The sequence below is a fragment of the Protopterus annectens genome, chromosome 2.part2 (genome assembly GCF_019279795.1).
Source record: "Protopterus annectens isolate FY-2018-M chromosome 2.part2, PAN1.0, whole genome shotgun sequence".
Lineage (NCBI taxonomy): Eukaryota > Metazoa > Chordata > Ceratodontiformes > Protopteridae > Protopterus > Protopterus annectens.
Window position 1 is genome coordinate 658,696,834 of NC_056730.1, and position 22,089 is coordinate 658,718,922.

At 41.6% G+C, this 22,089-nt stretch overlaps 1 protein-coding gene across 2 annotated transcripts in view; it reads left to right on the top strand.

Annotated features, from left to right (window-relative positions):
• Positions 1–6,746: 6,746 nt before the first annotated feature.
• AP5S1 (adaptor related protein complex 5 subunit sigma 1) overlaps positions 6,747–22,089 on the top strand; it is a 222,585-nt gene continuing 207,242 nt past the window's right edge. Inside the window, exon 1 of one of the 2 annotated variants that reach the window (XM_044064080.1) lies at positions 6,747–6,987. Coding sequence is in view for 1 of the 2 variants with exons in the window: in XM_044064079.1 (XP_043920014.1) it covers positions 7,095–7,097 (3 nt within the window). In the remaining variant the exon portion in view is untranslated. The other variant, XM_044064079.1, reaches the window with a different exon arrangement.

A 22,089-nucleotide genomic window follows, 5' to 3' on the forward strand; every position in this document is an offset into this window, starting at 1 on the left:
AACTGTTACTCAGCTTTGCTCCATCTTCATCTCTTGGCAGCATTTTATACCCTGAAGCACATTATCTTGTAAAAGCACCTGCATCACCCCTGTAGTCTTTATTTTTTTAACACCTTTACTGAATTATCAGTTAAAACACAGGCAAGCATACATGTACAGTATGTAAAAAAAAAACAAATCATATTAACATGTTCCTAGTTAGAAACATTATACATCACAATATTTTTTGTATAACTGTCATCAATCCATTCCATAAACTGATCAGTTGCTGCCCTCCCTTAAATCTCACTCCTCCTGCAAAACAATTTTCCACATGTATTATTCCCACAATTTCCCTTTATTTCTAAGTAAATTGTTCCTACCCATTTCTGAAGATCCCACTTTCTTTTCTTTTACCACTGTTACAATATTCAGTACTTCAAATACAGTTAGTTCAGACATTGATTTCCATTTCCTAGTAACTGCTTTTTTGTCAATCACCAGAAGTCAACCTAGGCAATTCAGGTCCTGTATCCTAGCTAAAAAATATAATTTCCTTAGTTATACCCATTTGCTCACTCAATATCTCTGACAGGAGTACTTTACTGAGAATTTTTAATATCTGCCATCTCATTACTCTACCAAAACATTGTTCCCAGTTACCTCTTTCTTCCCAACATCATTCCTCTAACGTTAGCCATTTATCTGAAAAAAAAATTATTTGGAGTTGGTTTGGGGTATAAAAACACCTATGTAAATACTTTCAAGTAAAATCCTAAATTTTCGAGACTCTGTTGCATACATGGAAGCCATACATATGTCCTCCCATTGTTTCCTTGTGAATTGCTTATCTAATCTCTCTTCCCAATCTTTTCTACTTTCTTCTGACTGATTCCTACAGTTATTGTGCAATATTTTATATACCCCACTAATTATTCCTTTTCAAAAGCAGCTTCCATACTAGATTCAACTAAAAACTGTACTGGAACGTGTCTTTCAAGTAGGATTTCCTTGTCCTTTTCTCTTTGCTGATACTCTGACATCAATCCCTGAAAAGGAAGGCAGTGTGTAGTCCAAATGTCTTATTTGCCTCTTCCGTTTCTATCACCTTTCCTTCTCTAGTTATTTGCTCCCAATACCTTGGTTCCTTGACCAGTTTTCTCCAAAAAATTTCAGCCCCCCTCTTGTTTGTTCTCTGTACCACTAACTGATATCATCCCTAACTGTAAAATCTTTTTCTATTCTTGTGTTGGCTTAGTTCTTGGAATACTTTCTTCTACTTTATGAATATAATATTCTGTATGGCTATTATTCTCTTTAAGGATCCACGTACAAAATTCTAGTCTCCCCTTATTTCTTGAATTCCCCGTTTCATCATCATCCCTTTCTGCTTTGAATTATAATATTTTGCTTGTAATCTGTGTATGAAATTTAACCGTGTAGCTCTAAAATATATATTCAAATGAGGTAATCCTAAACCACCTTGTTCTGTTGGAAGGAACATATTATCCCACTTGACTCTTGCCCTCTTCCACTCCAAGATCAAACAAAACATCAGTATAACCTTTCCATCAGGTCATTTTGGTACTGCACAGGAGATCAAAAAAAAAAAAATATATATATATATATATATATATATATATATATATATATATATATACACACACACACACACACACATATATATATATTTTTTTCTTCAACCATACTGGTTCTTTAACAGCAACTGAAAAGTAGCAATTCACAAACTCATCTGGCGAGGATGCACCCCCCCTCCCCCGCAGTTCTATGCCGGGTTTAAATTTGTTCTGAAAATTTATGTAAGAATTATGTTGGCATTTATTATATTACATCAAACTTCAATATACATAAACGATGTACCTCATCACAGAAAACACACATTTACACCAATTTCCCCCAGTACAGCTATTTGCTTATGCTGCACTTTATACCTGAACGTGTTTGTGCAGAAGGTGGAAGCTTTTAGATCTGTACAGCTTTACATTTAGGTAAGTTGGAACCACTTCATAGTTGACACCTCAGTAAACAAGCCTGAATAGATATTAAGGGTGTCATAAACCCTATATGAGTTTAATTCTCACTCTGTGTCTAGGGTCCACTATACAAATGAGGCAATGCCTCTTTTGTTACCATGTTCTCAAAGAAAAGAAATAATGCCCAAAAATATGCTATTTGCTTGGAGCAGGACGCATTATTTTAGTCACTTAAACACTGCTAATATTTCAGATGGACTCATGTTTGCTCTTACTAAATTGACAGATCATTATCAATCAACAGCATTCAGCTCATGTAGAAAATGGTAGTATTTGTACCGGCAGTAGGCATTATTGCCTGAAGTCATATTTATGCTAAATGACAACTGTATATTCCGTTATCTACAAATAATTCCATTATTGGAAAAAGTAAACCATTTTCAAATGGTGGAGTAAAGAGGCGTACTTTGATAAAGGAACATACTTTGTTGCCATGGCAAAAATTTCCAAGCCAATTCCACATTAGCTGAAATACAGAACTGTGGCACTACAAATTATACAGTTATAGTAACCACAAAGTACTGCTACAAACTGTGATCTGTACATTAGCTCAAAGAATGTACATTTCTGAAATTATTAAACTGCCTTTTTAAGATGAACTTTGCATTCTTTATGTATTTGCATACATCATCATGGAGACCTGATATTATTATCCTTGGATTTTTTGCAATGCAGTACAGTAATTTAGGAAATGGGAATAACATAAAAGTCCTTCTTCAATTACTTACTGGTCATATGTGAATGTCATTACACCAAAACCTGGAATTTACATCTTATATCATTTTGATCTCACAAAGGCCTCACTTTAATTGTTCCCCTTAGTCCATCTGCCTACTCACATTGCCAAAGTGGTTAGAAAATTCTTCTACGTGGCCCACCTAATCAGAAAAGGGTTCGCATCCAGATCAAAAGAGGTCATTGTGCCCCTCTACTCATCAGACCTATCATAAGAGTACAACGCCCCATTTGAGATGTACCTTACAAGACACCTGCAGCAGCTGGAAAGACCACAGAAGTACCTCACCAAGAGGATCACTGGCCTCAAATAGATGCCCTATGCAGCTCGACTGAAGAAACTCCAGCTGTACTCTGTTGCATACCGCCTACTCAGAGGTGATCTCTGCCTGACATACAAGGCCGTGTCCAACCCAGAATTGATGGACATGCTCCACCTAAAGAAAACCTTATCTCCTCGAGCCACACGGTCTAGGGATCTAAACCTCACCACAACAATAAATAGGACGTGCTGGAGTGATAGATTCCTGTCCCAGAGACTTCCCATGCTTTGGAACAAGATTCCAATCTACATTAGGCAGAGCTCCTCGCTAACACTCTTAAAAAAAAAAAAAAACCTTGATGAGTGGATGGGAAACAGAAGGTTTACCCCGGGGATCACTTCAGTGACTCTGCTGGACAGAGGCACAGGGAACTAATCTAAGGGGGGGGGGGGGGCGGCGAAAACCAACACTTTCTGGCTAGGCTTATAAATGCCTTCGGGCAGATAGTCTAGTACCTACCTATGAACCTATGATTAAACTTAATATAGATCACATTTCCAGACATTCATATTGATGACTTTTAGTACTTTTTTATGGCCATTCACTAAAAGGAAGCAAAGATACCAGATTATTTACTTGTTACTCACTTACGAATTGTTTAATGACTTTAGTGTATATAAAAAGAAAACTGGTTAAACCATCTGGCCATATTACTGCATTTATAACAGTAAACTACTCTGAGTGCATGATAAACATGCAAACTCTTACATAATAACATTCAACAAGGAAAATGGAAATGCATTTTTCTTTGGAGGTCTAATGTAAAGGAAAGCTGTTTTTTTAGAATATAAACATGCAACTACTTTGAAAAGTGAACAACCTTCTTTTACCTTTCCACTCTCTCAGAGCTCTTAGTTTGCAAACCAATATTTCTCCTCCTCCTCCACAAACATCCTTCATTATACCCATCTGCTACTTTGGCCACCTTTTCTACTAAAGTATGGACTCTATCAAACAAAACAATTTAACCTCTATTTTCCAAAGGTAATTCCAAAACAATTTTCAGTAGCTCTCCTCTGATTACACTACATTGTATAGAAATCGTTTTTTTCCCTTCTCTTTAGCTCACACACTTGTTACTCCTATGTTTCTCATTAACACCCTCTGCATTCTTCTACCTGTAACGCTCTTTCAGCTCACTCATACCACTCCCCTTTTCAGAATTCCATTCACAGTTGAAGATAATATAACACTTAACTTATTGTTTTAATTTTTGAAAATTACACGGTAATTATTTTTGAATAGTCATATTTGTACTTTTAATCTTTATTTCACTGTATTTTTAATTCCCATATATTATTTGCTGTATTTTTTTATCTACTTATTTCATTCTGTTGCAATTGCTGTGTTTATTTCCGTCTATGGAGCTTTTCTCTCTGGGACACCACTGAAAATGGGCTCATATTGGCCTGTAACATTTTCCCAGTAAACAAACTCTGCACATAAGGCACCCAAGCCAAGAATCGAACTGGAGAACCTATTGCCATGAGGCGACAAAGCAAGCAACACTGCGACGTCCAAAGTTAGACATAAATTAAACCTGAAAGCAGTTACACTGAATAGCTTCATAGTTACTTCTGCAAAACAGACATAAAACACTGACAGAGCGATGGTTACTAACAAGTGGCAAACAGAAGACCAACGTAGCTGTCTGAACAAAGCATACTGCCTCTGCTCGATCCCTCTCACTCTACATGCACACATACTTTTGCTCTCTCACCCAAGCACACCTGCACTCTCACATTCAGAAAGATAAAAAAATGTTCTTTTACTTTATACTCACTAAACAACAAAGGTGCTGCTTAACGAGTGTAAAATATCAGCTTGATTGATCTAATTTGCACGCTTATGCACCCATTCAGGAACACGCACAGTTGTATCAGTTCTATTCTTTTTTTTTCCGCAATCTCTTTTGTAGTCTCTCTCATAGCTGGCCTTAGGCATAGGCCAACTAGGCGGCCGTCTAGGGCGCCACTCTAGTAGGGGCACTTTTCCAGTATTTATTTGGTGTAGACAGACCAGGATTGGGGCACTGGGTGGTGTTGTGGGGGTGCCGTAGAGCCCTTTTGCCTAGGGCACCAGTTGACCTAAGGCCGCTCCTGTCTCTTACAGTATGCATTTACAGCTAAAATGCAAATTTGCACCAGTTAGAAGGTGTAGTAGTTCAACTACGGCAACGTTAGTAATCTCTCCTTTGATAATCACATTTCCAAAGTGGTTAGAAAATCCTTCTATGTAGCCCACCTAATCACAAAAGGGTTTGCATCCAGATCAAAAGAGGTCATTGTGCCCCTCTACGCATCACTCATCAGACAGTACAACACCCCATTTGGAATGTACCTTACAAGACACCTGCACCAGCTGGAAAGACCACAGATGTACCTCACCAAGAGGATCACTGGCCTAAAACAGATGCCCTATGCAGCTCAACTGAAGAAACTCCAGCTGTATTCAGCTGTATACCGCTTACTCAGAGGTGATCTCTGCCTGACATACAAGGCCATGTCCAACCCAGAATTGATGGACATGCTCCACCTAAAGAAAAACATATCCCCTCGAGGCACATGCTCTAGGAATCTAAACCTCACCACAACAATAAACAGGACGTGCTGGAGGAATAGATTCCTGTCCCAGAGAATTCCCATGCTCTGGAACAAGATTCCAACCTAGATTAGGCAGGGTCCTAGCTAACACTCTTCAAGAGAGACCTTGACGAGTGGATGGGAAACAGAAAGTTTACCCTAGGATCACTTCAATGGCTCTGCTGGACAGAGGGCAGTGAAAGCCAATACATTCCAGCTAGGCTTGTAAATGCCTTCAGCAGATAGCCTAGTACTAGGGTTACCACCTGTCCCACTTTGCGAGGGACAGTCCCTCTTTGGGCAGTTGTGTCCTGCAAAAAAATTGTAAAAATGGCAAATGTCCTGAGATTTTAGGACGAAATTATTTCGTATATTTTATGTAATAGTTGCATAAAACAGTTATGTATCTGTAACATATTATAAGAAACAGAGCAACTACAATGCTATAAGAATAAGCTTTTATTTAGGCAAAAAAGTGAAGTTCTGTCCTTTGTACTGGCCGTGGGTATGTTCCAGCCTGCAAAATTTGACGTTTATACCAAAAATGTCCCAATTTGGGAATTTGAAAAGGTGGCTACCCTACCTAGTACCTACCTATGAATAACTGCAGCTCTAGAGAATCACCGCAGTTAAGACGACCTTATTCCTGCAGTAAAAGGCTAGGCTTGCAAATGCCTTCGGGTAGATAGCCTACTACCTACCTATGAATAACTGCATCTCTCGAGAAACGCCGCAGTTAAGACGACCTTATTCCTAAAGTAAAATTAATTGCCAAGTAAATGTAGAAATCCCACGACGTATATCAGAATGACTGATTTTTACGAACTTTTTGCAAAATAATGTTCGCTATTACCTTTCATTCAGTACAAACTCCACGGCTCTACTGCAAAATAATCATCATTCTTTACACTGATCGTTGCTATGGGAACATGAAATAAGCCTTGGCTTACCGATAACAGAAACAAAACTTGAGAGTTTCGTTCATAGTAGCAACTAAAGAGAGAATGTGGAAGCCTGGGAAGAGGATGTACAAAATAATTTAAATAAAAGGACACTGTGGGCAGGAATTATGTGACGTTATCAGGATGGGCGTTACTTTGGTCGTCCTGCGTGCGGACTCGAATAGTAAACGCTGGGATTGTCCCTGTTAAAAAAAAAAAACTCTGTATCTCATTTCCCTTAACCCTAGCCTAACCTCGAACGTCATTGCCTTTTATATGACGTCAGATCGGTAAAAGTACTCATGACGCGTGACGGAGGACGCAAGATATATTTCTTATTGTGCAGCTACTTACTACGGAAGTAAAGTTTATTGTAAGTTTTGTCTTTCTTCCGTGTACGTATTTCAGGTTATGCATCATGAGGATGACTGAGTTTTTCTCTGTTAACTTTGTGCCACTGACAGGATATGCTATCGCTTCATGGTACGGGGCTCCATTGCTTAGCAAATGTGATGCTTAGCTTAAGGCTTTCCCTGCGTCACTTTGAAATTAGACCGGGTGGATGAGTGACTGGTTTATTTTGTGTTCCAGCATGGACAGCTGTAGGCATTTACATCAGTTTGTGGTGTTAGTGCAGAAAATGCAGTTGTAGGCAATTTTTGTAGACTTTGTATGTCGTGCAGTGAGTCTCACATCACTGGCAACAGTTGAACATAGAAGATAAAGTTGGAGAGTACGAAAAATACAACATACTAATCGGTCATCTGTATAACTAACTTTAGCTTTCAGTCGTAGCCAAAGCCGAGTGTCAGAAAGTAGTAGTTTCTTGCCTTTTTCCGAATATAACATGGTCATGTAGTTAACTGTAAGGAAATGATTATTTAGCTAGGTTAACTTCAGTCATTTACTCAACCTTTATGCTAAAAAATCTGGTTAGTGGGGCAAGGCTAAATCTGAGGATAAAAATCCTAACGCTGTAGTTGAGAGAAGTTTTAGGTGTATTTGGTAACGGAGCAAATTAAGACAGACGTTTGTCATTTCCAAATGTTGATTTGTGCTGGATTAGTAATTTAGAAGAAGGAAGTACTGGTTGAGGATGTTTCGAGGGGGTATGTTGAATGCCACTTCCAGTGGAAAGTTACAGAGGAAGAAGTAGATAAGAAACATTTAAGCAGTTTTCTAAGAAACCCGATTTTGTGTGTGTGTGAGACAGAGAACATGTCGAGGGTTGTTGTGTCTTTCGGCTTTTCCCTGTTAGGGGTCGCGGAGTTCCGCTAATGATTGGCAGTAGATTTTTACGTGCCGAGTTGCCAGCTGTGACGCACAACCTTCAACGCAGGTACGTCCATTCACGCATGTCTCCACTACGTCCATTCACGCATGTCTCCACACAGAAAACGCTCTAGCTGAGAATCGAACAGGACAATGTCTTACTGTGAGGCGACAACGCTACCGCAGCACCACCACCGCAGTATAGGGTGTATTAATGATGCTGTTATGTAATGTACAGCTATGTTGTGTGTGACAGCACTGGCTTGTACAGTACTTATTACTGTATACACAGGGAACAGGAAACGTACCGAAATATATTTTGCTTGGTGAAATTATGGCTTTTTGTAGTTTATGGTAATGGAGAGGCAACATACAGTATTTTAAAATAATCCCAGAAAGCAATATTTCACATAGCAGCAGTTATAGAACGAGTGATCCCTCGCTTTGCTTTTTTTCGTAGCGGAGAAGGAATAGCAGTATACAACATATTCAGTTCACTGTGGAACGCAGTATTTGACATTGTTGTAGTGAGTAACAAATAATAGTCATGGGACTGGTGTTGGCAATGTATGTTGAGTTAAAAAGAAAGAGGGGTTATGAACAACATAATACTGATCAATAATTTTCTTTTATGCAGTATTGAAAATGGCAATACTTTGAGCAGTCTGTCTCAGTATTTGGAGAAATTTCATTTTCTAAGTGGAGCATTGATATTTTACTGTGCATATTATCGTGATGGAAGAGCAAAAAAAAAATATTTTAAAATAAGTACAATAACTAGAATTTTACATTGTACAATCAAATAAAAAAGAGTACGGGACAAATGAGCAGCATATTTCTGTTCTGTGGTAATAGGTTCATAGGTAGGTACTAGGCTGTTGGCCCTAGGGCCTATATAAGCCTAGCCAAACCGTACCCTGGCTTTTGCCACCCAAGAAAATGATTTTCCTGTGCCCCTGTCGAGCAGAGCCACAGAAGTGATCCCCGGGGTGAATTTCCCATCTCCCATCCAGTCATCAAGATTTTTCTTGAAAACTGCTAATGAGGAGTTTTGTTTGATATAGATAGGTAGTTTGTTCCAGAGTATGGGAAGTCTCTGGGATAGGAATCTATCCCTCCAGCATGTTCTGTTTATTGTGGTGACAAGGTTTAGGTCCCTAGAGCGTGTAGCTCGGAGGGACTGGGATTTCTTTAAGTAAAACATGGCCAACAGCTCTGGGTTTGACATAGCTTTGTATGTTAGGCAGAGATCGCCTCTGCATAGGCGATATACGACAGAGTAAAGCTGGAGTTTTTTTTGAGAGGGTCTGCCTAGGGCATCTGTTTGAGGCCGGTAATCCTCTTTGTGAGGTATTTCTGTGGCCTTTCCAGTTGTTGTAGATGTCTTGTGAAGTACATACCAAAAGGGGTGTTGTACTTTGTAATGGGTCTAATGGGTGATGAGTAGAGGGGAACAATGACCTCTTTTTTTCCTGGATGAGAAACCTTTTTTGATGAGGTGTGGCATGTAGAAGGATTTCCTGACTACTGTGGCGATGTGATTATCAAATTAGAGACTACTGTCCACCTGTGTCCCAAGGTCTCTTAACACACTTTCGGTGTTAAGTAGACTGCCTCCTATGTGGTAGTTCATGGGTACAGAGTTTTTACCAAAAGGGATGGCAATGCACTTTTTGGCATTGAGCTTGAGGCCATAGCTTTGACACCAGGCATCTGTCTCAGTGAGGCCCTTTTGTAAGATGTTCACATCGTTAAGAGTTTTGATTATGGCTCCTAGTTTGCAGTCAACTGCGAACTTTCTTAGCCAAAGACCTGTGTTAGCCTGTACTTCAGAGAAGTAGATGCCAAACAAGAGAGGACCTAGGACTGAACCCTGTGGTACTCCACTTGTCACTGGTTTGAAGTTGGATTTAGAGTCTGCTACTTTCACAGTGTGGGTTCTGTTAATGAGCCAGTTGGCAACCCATCTTGTGACATAGGGATTTATGCATAGTTTAGTGAGTTTATCTATAATTCCAGAGTGGGGGATGGTGTTGTGAAAGCCTTGTCAAGATCTAGATAGGCTGTGTGAACCACCTTACCCTCATCTACAGCTTTGGTGACCGCTTCAAAGAAGTCTAAACCCAAACTGGGCTTGCAGACCAGGCTCGTCAGGCTAATGGGGCGGTAGTTTCTGGGGTCCATAGTGGCTCTGACCCCCTTTGTGGAGTGGGATAACCATTGTTGTGCGCCATTCAGTGGGCACAAAGCCTGAGGTGAGGCTATGATTGAACATGGTACTTAGGTGGGGTGCCAGTTCGTTCTGTAGTTCATGTAGAACGCAGCCTGGGATGTTGTCAGGTCCCATGGATGCTGTGTTCTTGGCTTTGGAGAGTTTTTTTTTTTTTTACCTGCGCAGTCGTGATTACATGAACTTTGCATTCTTCCGGTATAGAGATAGGCCCTTTGTCAGGATGTTGGCAATATCGGTTGGTTCTGTATATTTAGTGCCATTGTGGTGTAACTCAGAGCAGATCTGAGTGTTGCCATTGAGATTCTTGACATGGCTATAGAATGCTTTGTGAGTGTCTTTAGAATCAGTCACGATTTTGTTTTCGTAACTAGCTTTGGAGGATTTTATGAGGGATCTCCACTTCTTACTGAGGCTGACCATGGAGTTCCTCCAATCATGGGATTTTACTCTTTAGCAACAGTTTCTTTCTTCTGTTGTAGAGTTTGTTTATGGCAGGGGACCACCAGTTTGGCTTCCTTTTTTTGGAGGATAGCGTCTTGGTTCTGTTAAGGATTGCACAATCCATGCACTCGTGTAAGTGCTTATAAAGTACAGTTGTATAGGATTCAGCAGTTGTACCACTATTGTCCGTCAGCATGGGTGTCATGAAGTTTGACACTTCTGTCTTAAGAAGCGTGAAGTTGTCTTTGGAGAAATTTTTATGGTGGTTTCCCTAATGGGGGTGGGATGTGGATGCCTAGGGTGATTAGCTTGTGGTCGGATCTGACCAATGAGGAATTGACCTCTCGTGTGGCATACCGGTTGCCCATGTTGGTAATGACCAAGTCTAGGATATTGCTGACCCTGGTGGGGGTGTGGATAAGTTGATCCAAGGTGCTGGAATTTATGAATTCCAGAAAACGTTGAGCACACGAGTTGGTACATGAGTAGTTTTCCCAGTTAATGTTGGGGTAGTTGAAATCGCTCATTATTAGGGTGTTAGGTTGTGCCCTAATATTTTCCAGTGTATCAAGAAATGAGGAGTGGGAATCCTGGGCCATGGTGGGGGATCTGTAGCAATGTACAATTTGGATTGCAGTCTTGCCCAGAGTTAGTTGCACTTGGATAATTTCTGATGCATTATGCTGAGCAACTAGCCTGGAGGTGTGGATATCCTTAATGAATATTGACACGCATCTGCCTTTAGTGCTTCGGTCCAGATTAGGTTGCTGAAAGGTGTGTGGTATGAATTATAGCCTGGTAATGTAGGGGTGCTCTCTGGAGCCTTGAACCAGGTCTCTGTCACTGCACAGATGTCGATGTTCTCCATTTTAAGGAGTGCCTCGAGTGAGTGCATTTTGAGGTTTAGACTTCTAGCATTAAATAGCATTACCCTCAGATTTTGCTTGCTTGTACCTGTTACAATGGTGAATTGGTCATTTGAATCTTGCCTAAAAAAGGCACTATGGGGTGGCAAGAGCCTTAGCCAGTATCCGGAATTCCAAGTCGACAGGTGCAGGCCATCTCTGGCAAAGCATCGTGGTTTGTCGATCATGTCATCCCAGGCAGACAGATACTGGATCCCCTTAGAATGACACCAGAACCTTAGCCAATTGTTGAAGTCAATCATTTTGTCCTTGTACTATGGTATCATTCTGGTTGATGGCAGGATGCTACTCAGGGCTAGGGTCATACCTGTCTGGGCTACAAGATCGGACAGCTGCTCCATATCTCTTTTTCATGTAGTCCAGAGAGGTACGTCTCGGGTCATTCACACCAACATGGATAATGACAGAGTCATATTTGTACTTGTTGTGGAGTGACCTGAGTGCATGCGTTATGTGGCGGATCCTGGCACCTGACAGACAGCTAACAGTAACTTTCTCCTTGTTTAGGCTGGTGTGTGGAACATCAGTGTGCCTGACTACAGAGTCACCTATGACTAGAGTGTTGGATATGTTGTTATGTCTTATGGGCCGTGGTTGAGTAGCACACTGAGTTTGTGGGCTATATGTCATTTGGGTTGTGTTGGGGGGGGTGGAGGTTGCTTGTGCTTCTGCTTTGGAGGTCCCTGTTGCTTAGGTAGATTTTTTTTGAGAGCCTCCGCGAATGTATGTGTGTATTTTGTGTTTCTATGTGTGTGTTTTGGTGGTGTAGGTTTTGAGGGACTATGTGATGAGTGTGGTGTGGTGCAAGTGTTTACCTTCTCCTCTTGACTCTCTAGTCCAGTCTTGGGTGAAGAGAGCTTTGTTTCTAGTTTGGTTATACAAGTGCATCTCTCACAGGTTGTAGTGTTGGGTGGTAGGAGGAGAGAGTTGTCTGTGTACATGAGGCAATTGCAGCATTGCCCCAAGATGCCCAGATTCATCAGGTAGACAGGAGAAAACACCAGGAGCTGACCCTTAGACATGCCTGGATAGGTGCTTATTTATTAAGTACTAAAAACTGTTTTCCTCTAGACAAGTGAGGAAAGTTGAGTGCTGTAGTAATTTGTAGCTTATTTAGTGCTTACAATGAGTTCTGAACAAGTGCTGAGCTCAAAGAAACAGATCTGAATGCTGAAACTAGAAAACTGGCTAGTTCTAAGAAACAAAATTAAGCTAGAAGGCTTCCCTTAATTGCAGAAAGGCTTGGGGACTCAGGAGCTTACAAACAGTCCTGGATACAGCAAATCTGTATCTGGACTAGATGACTTACAGGAAAGGCAGGAAACAAGCTTAGAAATTGTTTTTTTTAATAAAACAGTGTGTGAGCAGTATGTCTCTACTGTACAAAAGGGTATCACATAATAGTAAATGGAAGAAGCACTGCTTTGCCTAAGAGATGGTGCTGATGAGATGGATAAATAGATTTTTGAGTAGCGCTGTGAAACTTTTCTTTTCATAGTTTCTTGATGGGAAAGCAAAGTACATCATTTAAAATAAGTGCAGAAAGGATTATTTGAAATTGTACTATAAAAACGGGATGTACAATGTTAGTAAAATAGCAGTGTTGTAGAAGTGGTATAGAAACTGAGTAACGTAGCAATTCTCTTTACTGCCATTTTTCACAGTATGCACTGAAAGTAACACGAGTAATGGATATTAATGTGCAGTTAATGGGAAAACATACTGTCTGTGTGGATCTGTGACATTTTGCTTTGCATGCTGCCATGATGGAATGCAAGGCACAGCATTCTAAAATGATCATAGAAGCTGTCATTGGACATTATATTGTTGGTACTGCTGAAAAAAGGGAAATGTATTGTTAGCAACATGGTGCAGTTCTGTAATAAGTTTTGTAGGGATTGTGTAGAGGGTAATGCTGTTCTGTAACAGAGGATAAATTTGATACTGCTTTAGGCAGTAGTAGTACTCATCAGTTGGGATAAAGGTCTCTGAGTTGAATTCTAGTATTCTACATTACATTTATCATGATGGGGAAGTGATATATAGCATTTTACAGTGAGTGCAAAATAGCATGTTACATTAATTATGTTGTTTAATATATTTATGTATTGTGTTTAACTGGAGTACAACATACTGATCAGCACTGACCATTTTCATACTCGCAAGGAAGACACCAATCCAAGCTACTAACAAGTTGACAGAAAACACCAGGAAGGACCCTGTTGACCAGAGAAGGTAGAGTCAAATATACAGACCAGATACACAAATTTGACCTAGGTTTCGTCTTTATTATACAGACTTCTTCAGAATATGAACACATTTAACCACTCCATTGATGTTATATACACTCGTACACTACAACAAATACATCCCACCCCTTCAGTTACCCTATCAGACAAAGCTCAATCTAACAAGCATATCCTAAATCTAACTTCATTAACCCTTCGAAGTAAAAAACTATACTTTCAATCCATCTCCACAGTATTGTGTTACATATCAAAATGTGTTAAATGCACAAAATGTAAATGTAAAATAAACATTTTCATATACAATCAACTAAACACTGTTGAAGGGTTAATGAAGTTAAATGACAGCTTCATCCTTAGCATCTTTTTCCCAATATACTCTGCATCCATCCTCAGCACATGTCCAAACCAACATAATCTTGCCTCTCTGGCTTTGTCTCCAAACCTTCCAACCTGGGCTGACCCTCTAATATACTTATTCCTAATCCTGTCCGTCCTCGTCGCACCCAGTGCAAATCTTAACATCTTCAACTCTGCCACATCAAGCTGTGACTCCTGCCTTTTTGTCAGTGCCACTGTCTCCAACCCATATAACATAGCTGGTCTCACTACCCTCTTGTAGACCTTCCCTTTCACTCCTACTGGTACTCGTCTGTCACAAATCACTCCTGACACTCTTCTCCACCCACTCCATCCTGCCTGTACTCTCTTCTTCACCTCTCTTCCACACTCACCATTACTCTGAACTGTTGATCCCAAGTACTTAAACTCATCCAACTTCACCACCTCTACTCCTTGCATCCTCACCATTCCTCTATCCTGCCTCTCATTCACACACATATATTTTGTCTTAGTCCTGCTGACCTTCAGTCCTCTTCTCTCTAGAGCATATCTCCACCTCTCCAGGGTCGTCTCCACCTGTTCCCTACTCTCACTACAGATAACAATGTCATCTGCAAACATCATAGTCCATGGGGACTCCTGTCTGATCTCGTCTGTCAACCTGTCCATCACCATTGCAAATAAGAAAGGGCTCAGGGCTGATCCTTGATGTAATCCCACCTCCGCCTTAAACGCATCCGTCACTCCCACCGCAGACCTCACCGCTGTCACACTACCCTCGTACATATCCTGTACCACTCTTGCATATTTCTGACACTCCCGACTTCCTCATACAATACCACAACTCCTCTCTAGGCACCCTGTCATATGCTTTCTCTAAATCCACAAAGACACAATGCAGCTCCTTCTGACCTTCTCTGTTCTTCTCCATCAACACTCTCAGAGCAAACATCGCATCTGTAGTGCTCTTTCCTGGCATGAAACCATACTGCTGATCACTAATCATCACCTCCTTTCTTAACCTAGCTTCCACTACTCTTTCCCATAACTTCATGCTGTGACTGATCAGTTTAATCCCTCTGTAGTTACTACAGCTCTGCACATCACCCTTATTCTTAAAAATCGGTATCAAAACACTTTTTCTCCATTCCTCAGGCATCCTCTCACTTTCCAAGATTTCATTAAACAATCTAGTTAAAAACTCCACTGCCATTTCACCTAAACACCTCCATGCTTCCACAGGTATGTCATCTAGACCAACAGCCTTTCCATTCTTCATCCTCTTCATAGCTATCCATACTTCCTCCTTGCTAATCCACTGCACTTCATGATTCACTATCCGCACATCATCCAACCTTCTCTCCCTCTCATTCTCTTCATTCATCAACCCCTCAAAATACTCTTTCCATCTGCTCAACACACTCTCTTCTGTATTTAGTTTATTTGTGTTTTTCACTGAATATTAACTCAACTGAAGTTGTGGCTGTCTCTCTACAGTTAGTTCCTCACCCACCCTCCCTGTTCTTGTTTTGGAATTAATGTTGGTGGCTTTGAAATTGCCCACCCCTCTTGTAGATTTGTATTTGGATACTCCTTCTGGGCCCATCTCATTTGCTCACTCAACTGAGTGCAGTGAGATCATATTCTGATTTCAAGCACTCCTACTGTGTACAAAGAGAGCATTTGGGAAGGACTACCCCTGTAGCCTCTTAATCCTGCTCTGTCCCTCCCCAAAAAAAATATATATATATCTTATTCATCTGCTCTTGCTGTAACTGTCTTAGTCACTCTTCTGCGTGCTGTTATCTGTTCAGTCTCTCTTACTCTGCACTTATTACTGCTTGTCAGTAGCCTTCTAATTTACTGCCTTCTGCACTTGTTTTTTAGTCATTTGTTAATTTAATTCATTTATTTGAACTGTATTTGCAGTAGTGTTGCTGCACGCTTGGGTGTGCTGGCCTGCACTACAATTTGAATTGTATTTACTGCTGTTTTAGCTGCTTTTCTGTAACAAAAAAAAAAAAATTTCTAAGCTTGTTTCCTGCCTTTCCTGTAACTAGTCAAGTCCAGATACAGACTTGCTGTATCCAAGACTGTTGTTAAGCTTCTGAGCCCCCCAAGCCTAGCCTATCTACCACGGGAAGAGTGAGTTTTGGCCCTGAAATTGTAGTTCATTGGTCGTTTGGGCAGTTTTTCCATCTCTTTCTACTTTCTAGTTAAAAGCCTGTTTTGCTTTTGGTCCCCACCTTTCCTATAACTAGTGTAATCCAGGTACAGATTTGCTGTATCCAGGACTGTTGGTAAATGTCTGAGCCCCCCAAGCCCTTCTGTGTTGGAGAGAAGCCTTCTAGCTTATCACTGGGAGTGGTAAGCATCGGATAGCCTATCTACCACAAGAGGAGTGGTCCCTGGCTCAGAAATTGTAGCTATTGGCTGTTTGAGCAGTTTTTTTCCATCTCTTTCAACTTTCTGGTTTGAAAGCCGCACTTGTGCCTGTTTCTTGCCTTTCCTATAACTAGCCTAGTCCAGTTACATAGTTGCTGTATTCAGGATTGTTAGTAAGCTTCTGAGCCCCCAAGCCTTTCTGTGTTGGAGGAAAGCCTTCTAGCTTATCAGTGGAAGTGGTAAGCACTAGGTAACCTATCCTCCACGGGAAGAGTGAGTTTTGGCCCAGAAATTGTAGTTTATTTGGCTATTTGGGCAGTTTTCCATCTCTTTCAACTTGCTGGCTTAAAAGCCTATGGTTGTACTTGTTCCACGCCTTTCCTGTCACTAGTCTAGTCCAGGTACAGCTTTGCTGTATTCCAGGACTCTTTGTAAGCATCTGAGCTCCCCAAGCCTTTCTGTGGTGGAGGGAAGCCTTCTAGCTTATCAGTGGGAAGTGGTAAGCACTAGGTAGCCTGTCTACCACGAGAGGAGAGGAGAGGTTCTTGGCCCAGAAATTGTAGTTTATTGACCATTTTGGACAGTTTGTCCATCTTTTTCAACTTTCTTGGTTAAAAGACCACATCTGTGCTTGTTTCCCATCTTTCCTGTAACTAACCTACTGGGCAACACTAGAAAGCCTTAAACTGATACAAGCCTTCTAGCTTCGGAGAGAGACTTTAGAGTGATTACGTATTGGTTTTCTGTACTTTCTTGCTGTACTTAACTGTTTTCCGCTTAAACATTTTCCAGCATAAAAGTTTGTTTTTTTCACATATTGTACTTATTTGACTGCCTGCACTTTTAAAAGTTGTTTTTTCTTTAAATAATTTAACTGTTGTAGGTTACACACTAAAGTGCATTAGCCTTTTCTAATCGTTTGTAGTCGTTTAAAGCTGTTTTAAGTGCATTTTTTTACTGTTTTTGCCTTATCTTTTAAAAAAAAAAAATCCTTGTTTCCCACTTTTCTAAGCTAGTATAATCTAGTTTTCAGGCTAGTGCTGAATTCAGGGCTGTGATACTAGTTTCTGAGTTGCCCATACCTTACTTGGCTGGAAGGAAGTTTCTCTGTTCACCTGTGAGAGAGGGGAGCTTTGAGCAACCTATCTGTCCCTGGAGGAGTGGTTCCAGCCCATAAGTTAGTAGTTTATTGGCCATTTTGGGCTAATTTCTATCTCTTTCATTTCCCTACTTAAAAAAAAACACGTTTGCAGAGTTTTGCGCACCGGGCAGTGCTGGTTAGCTACGGTTAAATTATTCCCGGCTCCACTAAGTCTCCTCTTCGGTTTTCCCTTGAAACTAGTCTAACTCTCAACCTAAGCACTCAAAAAGCATCTTATAGCCCAGCACTTGCTCAGACCTAATAGCAAGCACTAATATACCCTGACACTGATTGCCCAGCAGGGCAAGGCTCTTTATTCACCCCTCACCAACGAAGCGACTAAGCAACTCACCCTACTATTTGGAAAAAAGGGCAACTTCAGGTGTACTGTCCAGTCCAGCTGGTGAATCTGGGTATCCTGAGGCAATGTTACAACTGCCTCATGTACACAGACAACCCTCTCCTCCTATCACAAAACACTAACACATGCGAGAGATGCAGTTATACAGCCAAACTGGAAGCTAAGCTGTCTTGACTCAAGACTGTCAAGAGGAGAAGGTTAACACTTGCACCACAACTCCAGCCGTACACAAACCTACTAAAACAGCACTGGCAAAAAATACACATAAATACACAAAATCATACTCGGGAGGCTCTAAATAAAAACCTGCAAAAGCATCAGAGACCTCCAAAGCAGACACCCAAACAACCGGCACTTCCCGTCACAAACCAGACAACACATAAAACACAAAATCAGTGTGCCGCACAATCACAGCCCTTAAAGCGAAATAACATACCTACCACACTAGTAATAGGTGACTCTATAGTCAGGAAGACTGACGTCCCACTCACTAGGCTGGACAAGCAGAAGGTTACTGTTAGCTGCCTGTCGGGAGCCAGAATCCGCCACATAACACAAGCACTCGGGTCACTCCAGAACAAGTACAAATATGACTGTTATTGTTCATGTTGGTGTGAATGACCTGAGATGTACCTTCCTGGACTACATGAAAAGAGATATGGAAGAGCTCACTGATCATGTAGCCCAGGCTGGTATGACCCTGACCCTGAGTAGCATCCTGCCCTCACCAAGAATGATACCTCAGTATAAAGAAAAAACGAGTTTCAACAATTGGCTAAGCTTCTGGTCTCATTCATAGGGGATCCAGTGCCAGTCAGCCTGGGACGACATGCTTGACAAGCTGCGTTGCTTCTTAAGAGACGGCTTGTACCTGTCACCCCTAGGCTTTCGAATACTGGCCAAGGCTCTTGCTGCCCCCATAGTGCCTTTTTTAGGCAAGGCTCAAAAGTCAAACCCACCTCCATAAACAGCACAATTAACAAAAAACTGAGGGTTATGCTACTCAATGCCAGAAGTTTAAATCTCAAAGTGCATGCGCTCGAAGCACTCCTTAGTATGGAGAACGTCGACATCTGTGCAGTAATTTGAAACCTGGTTCAAGGCTTCAGAGAGCACCCCAGCACTACCAGGCTACAACTCATATCACACGTTTCGGCCACAGAACACGGACCGAAACACAAAAGGAGGGGGTGTATCCATATTCATCAAGGATACCTACACCTCCAGGTTAGTGGCGCAGCATGATACCTGTGAGATCCATGTGCAACTAACATCGGGCATATCTGCAATGCAAATTGTGGCCTGCTACAGATCACCCTCCATGACCCAGGACCACCACTCCACCTTTTTGGAGACACTGGAAAACATGAAGGTCCTACCAAACACCCTGATATTGGGCAATTTCAATTACTCTACCATTCACTGGCAAACTACTAGAGTACAAATTCCCAGGCCCAGCGCTTCTGGAATTCATCAGCTCAAACGCCCTGGATCAGCTGGTAAACTCCCCTACCAGAGGTGAAAACATATTGGACCTGGTCATCGACAACATGGGTGACAGGTGTTCCACACCGAAGGTCAACCCGTCACTGGTTAGATCAGACCATAAATTAATCACTCTGGATGTCCACATCCCACCACCACCCCCAACTAAGGAAACCACAGTAAAAAACATTTCTCAAACAAACTTCACCTTACTTAAGACAGAGGTGGTAAGTTTCCCAGCCCCCACGCTAAAGGATAACGCTGCCCAAGATGCAGAAACCTTTACAAATGCACTCTGAGCATCTACAAGGATGCATGGATCGTGCCATCCCTAGCAAAAACAAGACTCACTCCTCTAAGAGAAGGAAACCAGTTTGGTGGACCTCTGCAATAAACAGGCTATACAATAGAAGAAGGAAACTGGCTCAGAAAAAAAGCAAATGCCAAGAAGGCAAGACATCCCTGATCAGTATCGGTAAGAAACTGATGTCCCTCATGAAATCATCCAAGGCTAACTTCGAAAGAAAAATAGCCAAGGATTCAAAAGATAACCACAAAGCCTACTTTAGCTATGTTAAGAATCTAAGTGGCAACTCACAGATATGCACTGAACTAGTGCAAAATAACACAAAATATACTGAACCTACTGATATTGCCAACATCCTGGCAGATTCAGTGCAAATTTCACCCCCCTCTCACCTCCAAAAGGGCCCACAACAATACCAGAAAAGTGTAGTGTCCCAAAAATCACAGACGCCCAGGTGAAAACAGCCCTTTCAAAAGCCAAAAAACAGTGTCAATGGGACCAGATGGTGTCCCAGGCTGCTTCTTGCATGAATTACAGAATGAACTAACCCCCCACCTAAACACGCTGTTCAACCTCAGCCTCTCCACAGGCTACGTGCCCATAGAATGGCGCACAGCAATGGTTATTCCTCTCCACAAAGGAGGGGCCACAACTGACCCTGGTAACTATCTCCCCATAAACCTGACTAGTCTGGTCTGCAAGGCTGTGGAGCGCATCATCATGGAACTCATTAACAAAGACATTGGGAACCTCCAAACATTTGACCCGACCCAGTTCGGCTTTGTTAACGGCAGATCATGCCTACTAAACCTGGTTGACTTCTTCCAGACAGTCACCAAGGCCATAGACGAGGGAAAAGGTGGCTCACACAGCCTACCTTGACCTCGTCAAGGCTTTCGACACAATTCCCCATTCAGGTATTACAGAAAAACTCACCAGCCTGAACATAAACCCTTACGTCACGAGATGGGTTGCCAACTGGCTTACAGACAGAACTCGCACAGTAATAATAGTGGTCTCCAGGTCCGACTCTAAACCAGTCACAAGTGGTGTCCCGCAAGGCTCGGTCCTGGGACCTCTACTGTTCGGCATATACTTCTCAGAAGTACAGGCAAACACAGGAGGACTGTGGCTAACCAAGTTTGCCGATGACTGCAAACTGGGAGCCATAATTGACTCTCTGGCTGACACGGACATCCTCCAAAAGGACCTTACTGAGACGGGCACCTAGTGTCAAATTCATGGCCTCAAGCTAAATGCCAAAAAATGCATAGTCATCCCATTTGGGAAAAACAAAACACCCATGAATTACCACATAAGAGGCAGCCCCTTTAATACAGAAGAGGTAATAAGAGATCTGGGGACCCAGGTAGATAGTAATCTCTCCTTTGCCAATCATATTGCCAAAGTAGTTAGGAAATCCTTCTATGTGGCCCATCTAATTACTAAAGGGTTCACATCTAGAAATAAAGAGGTTATAGTGCCCCTCTACTCGTCATTCATTAGACCCATCATAGAGTACAATGCCCCGTTTGGGATGTACCTCACAAGACACTTCCAACAGCTGGAAAGACCACAAAAGTACCTCACTAAGAGGATTACTGGTCCCAAACATATGTCCTATGCAGCCCGACTGAAAAAACTCAGCTGTACTCAGTGGCATATCGCTTACTCAAAGGTGATCTCTGCCTGACTTACAAAGCCATGTCCAACTCAAAATTGATGGACATGCTCCACCTAAAGAAATCCAAGTTACTGCGAGCCATGTGCTCTAGTGAGCTAAACCTCACCACAACAATAAATAGAATATGCTGGAGGGATAGATTCCTGTCACAGAGACTCCCCATGCTTTGGAACAAAATTCCAAATTACATCAGGCAGAGCCCCTAACACTATTCAAGAGAAACCTTGACGAGTGGATGGGTAATAGAAAATACACCCCTGGGATCACTTCATTGGCTCTGCTTGACAGAGGATCAGCTAATTAATCAGTGGGGTGGCGAAAGCTGACACACTCTGCCTAGGCTTATAAATGCCCTCAGGCAGATAGCCTAGTACCTACCTATGAACCTATACACCATTAGTAAATATATAGAAGCAGTAACAAGTTGTCTACAGTAAAAGATAGTTGCATTGAAGAGTTATATAGCAATTTACAATATGTAGTGGAAAAATGTGATGATGGCGGAGGGAGAAGTGGGCAAAGAGGCTTGAGGTTGATAAGGCAAAGTATAACTGTTTATAGAGTACAGATTAATGAAAATGTAGATATGCACATATTTTTATTTTGTAGTATGGAGAAGGTTTGAAGGAGGAAATAGGAGGGATGGGGTTAA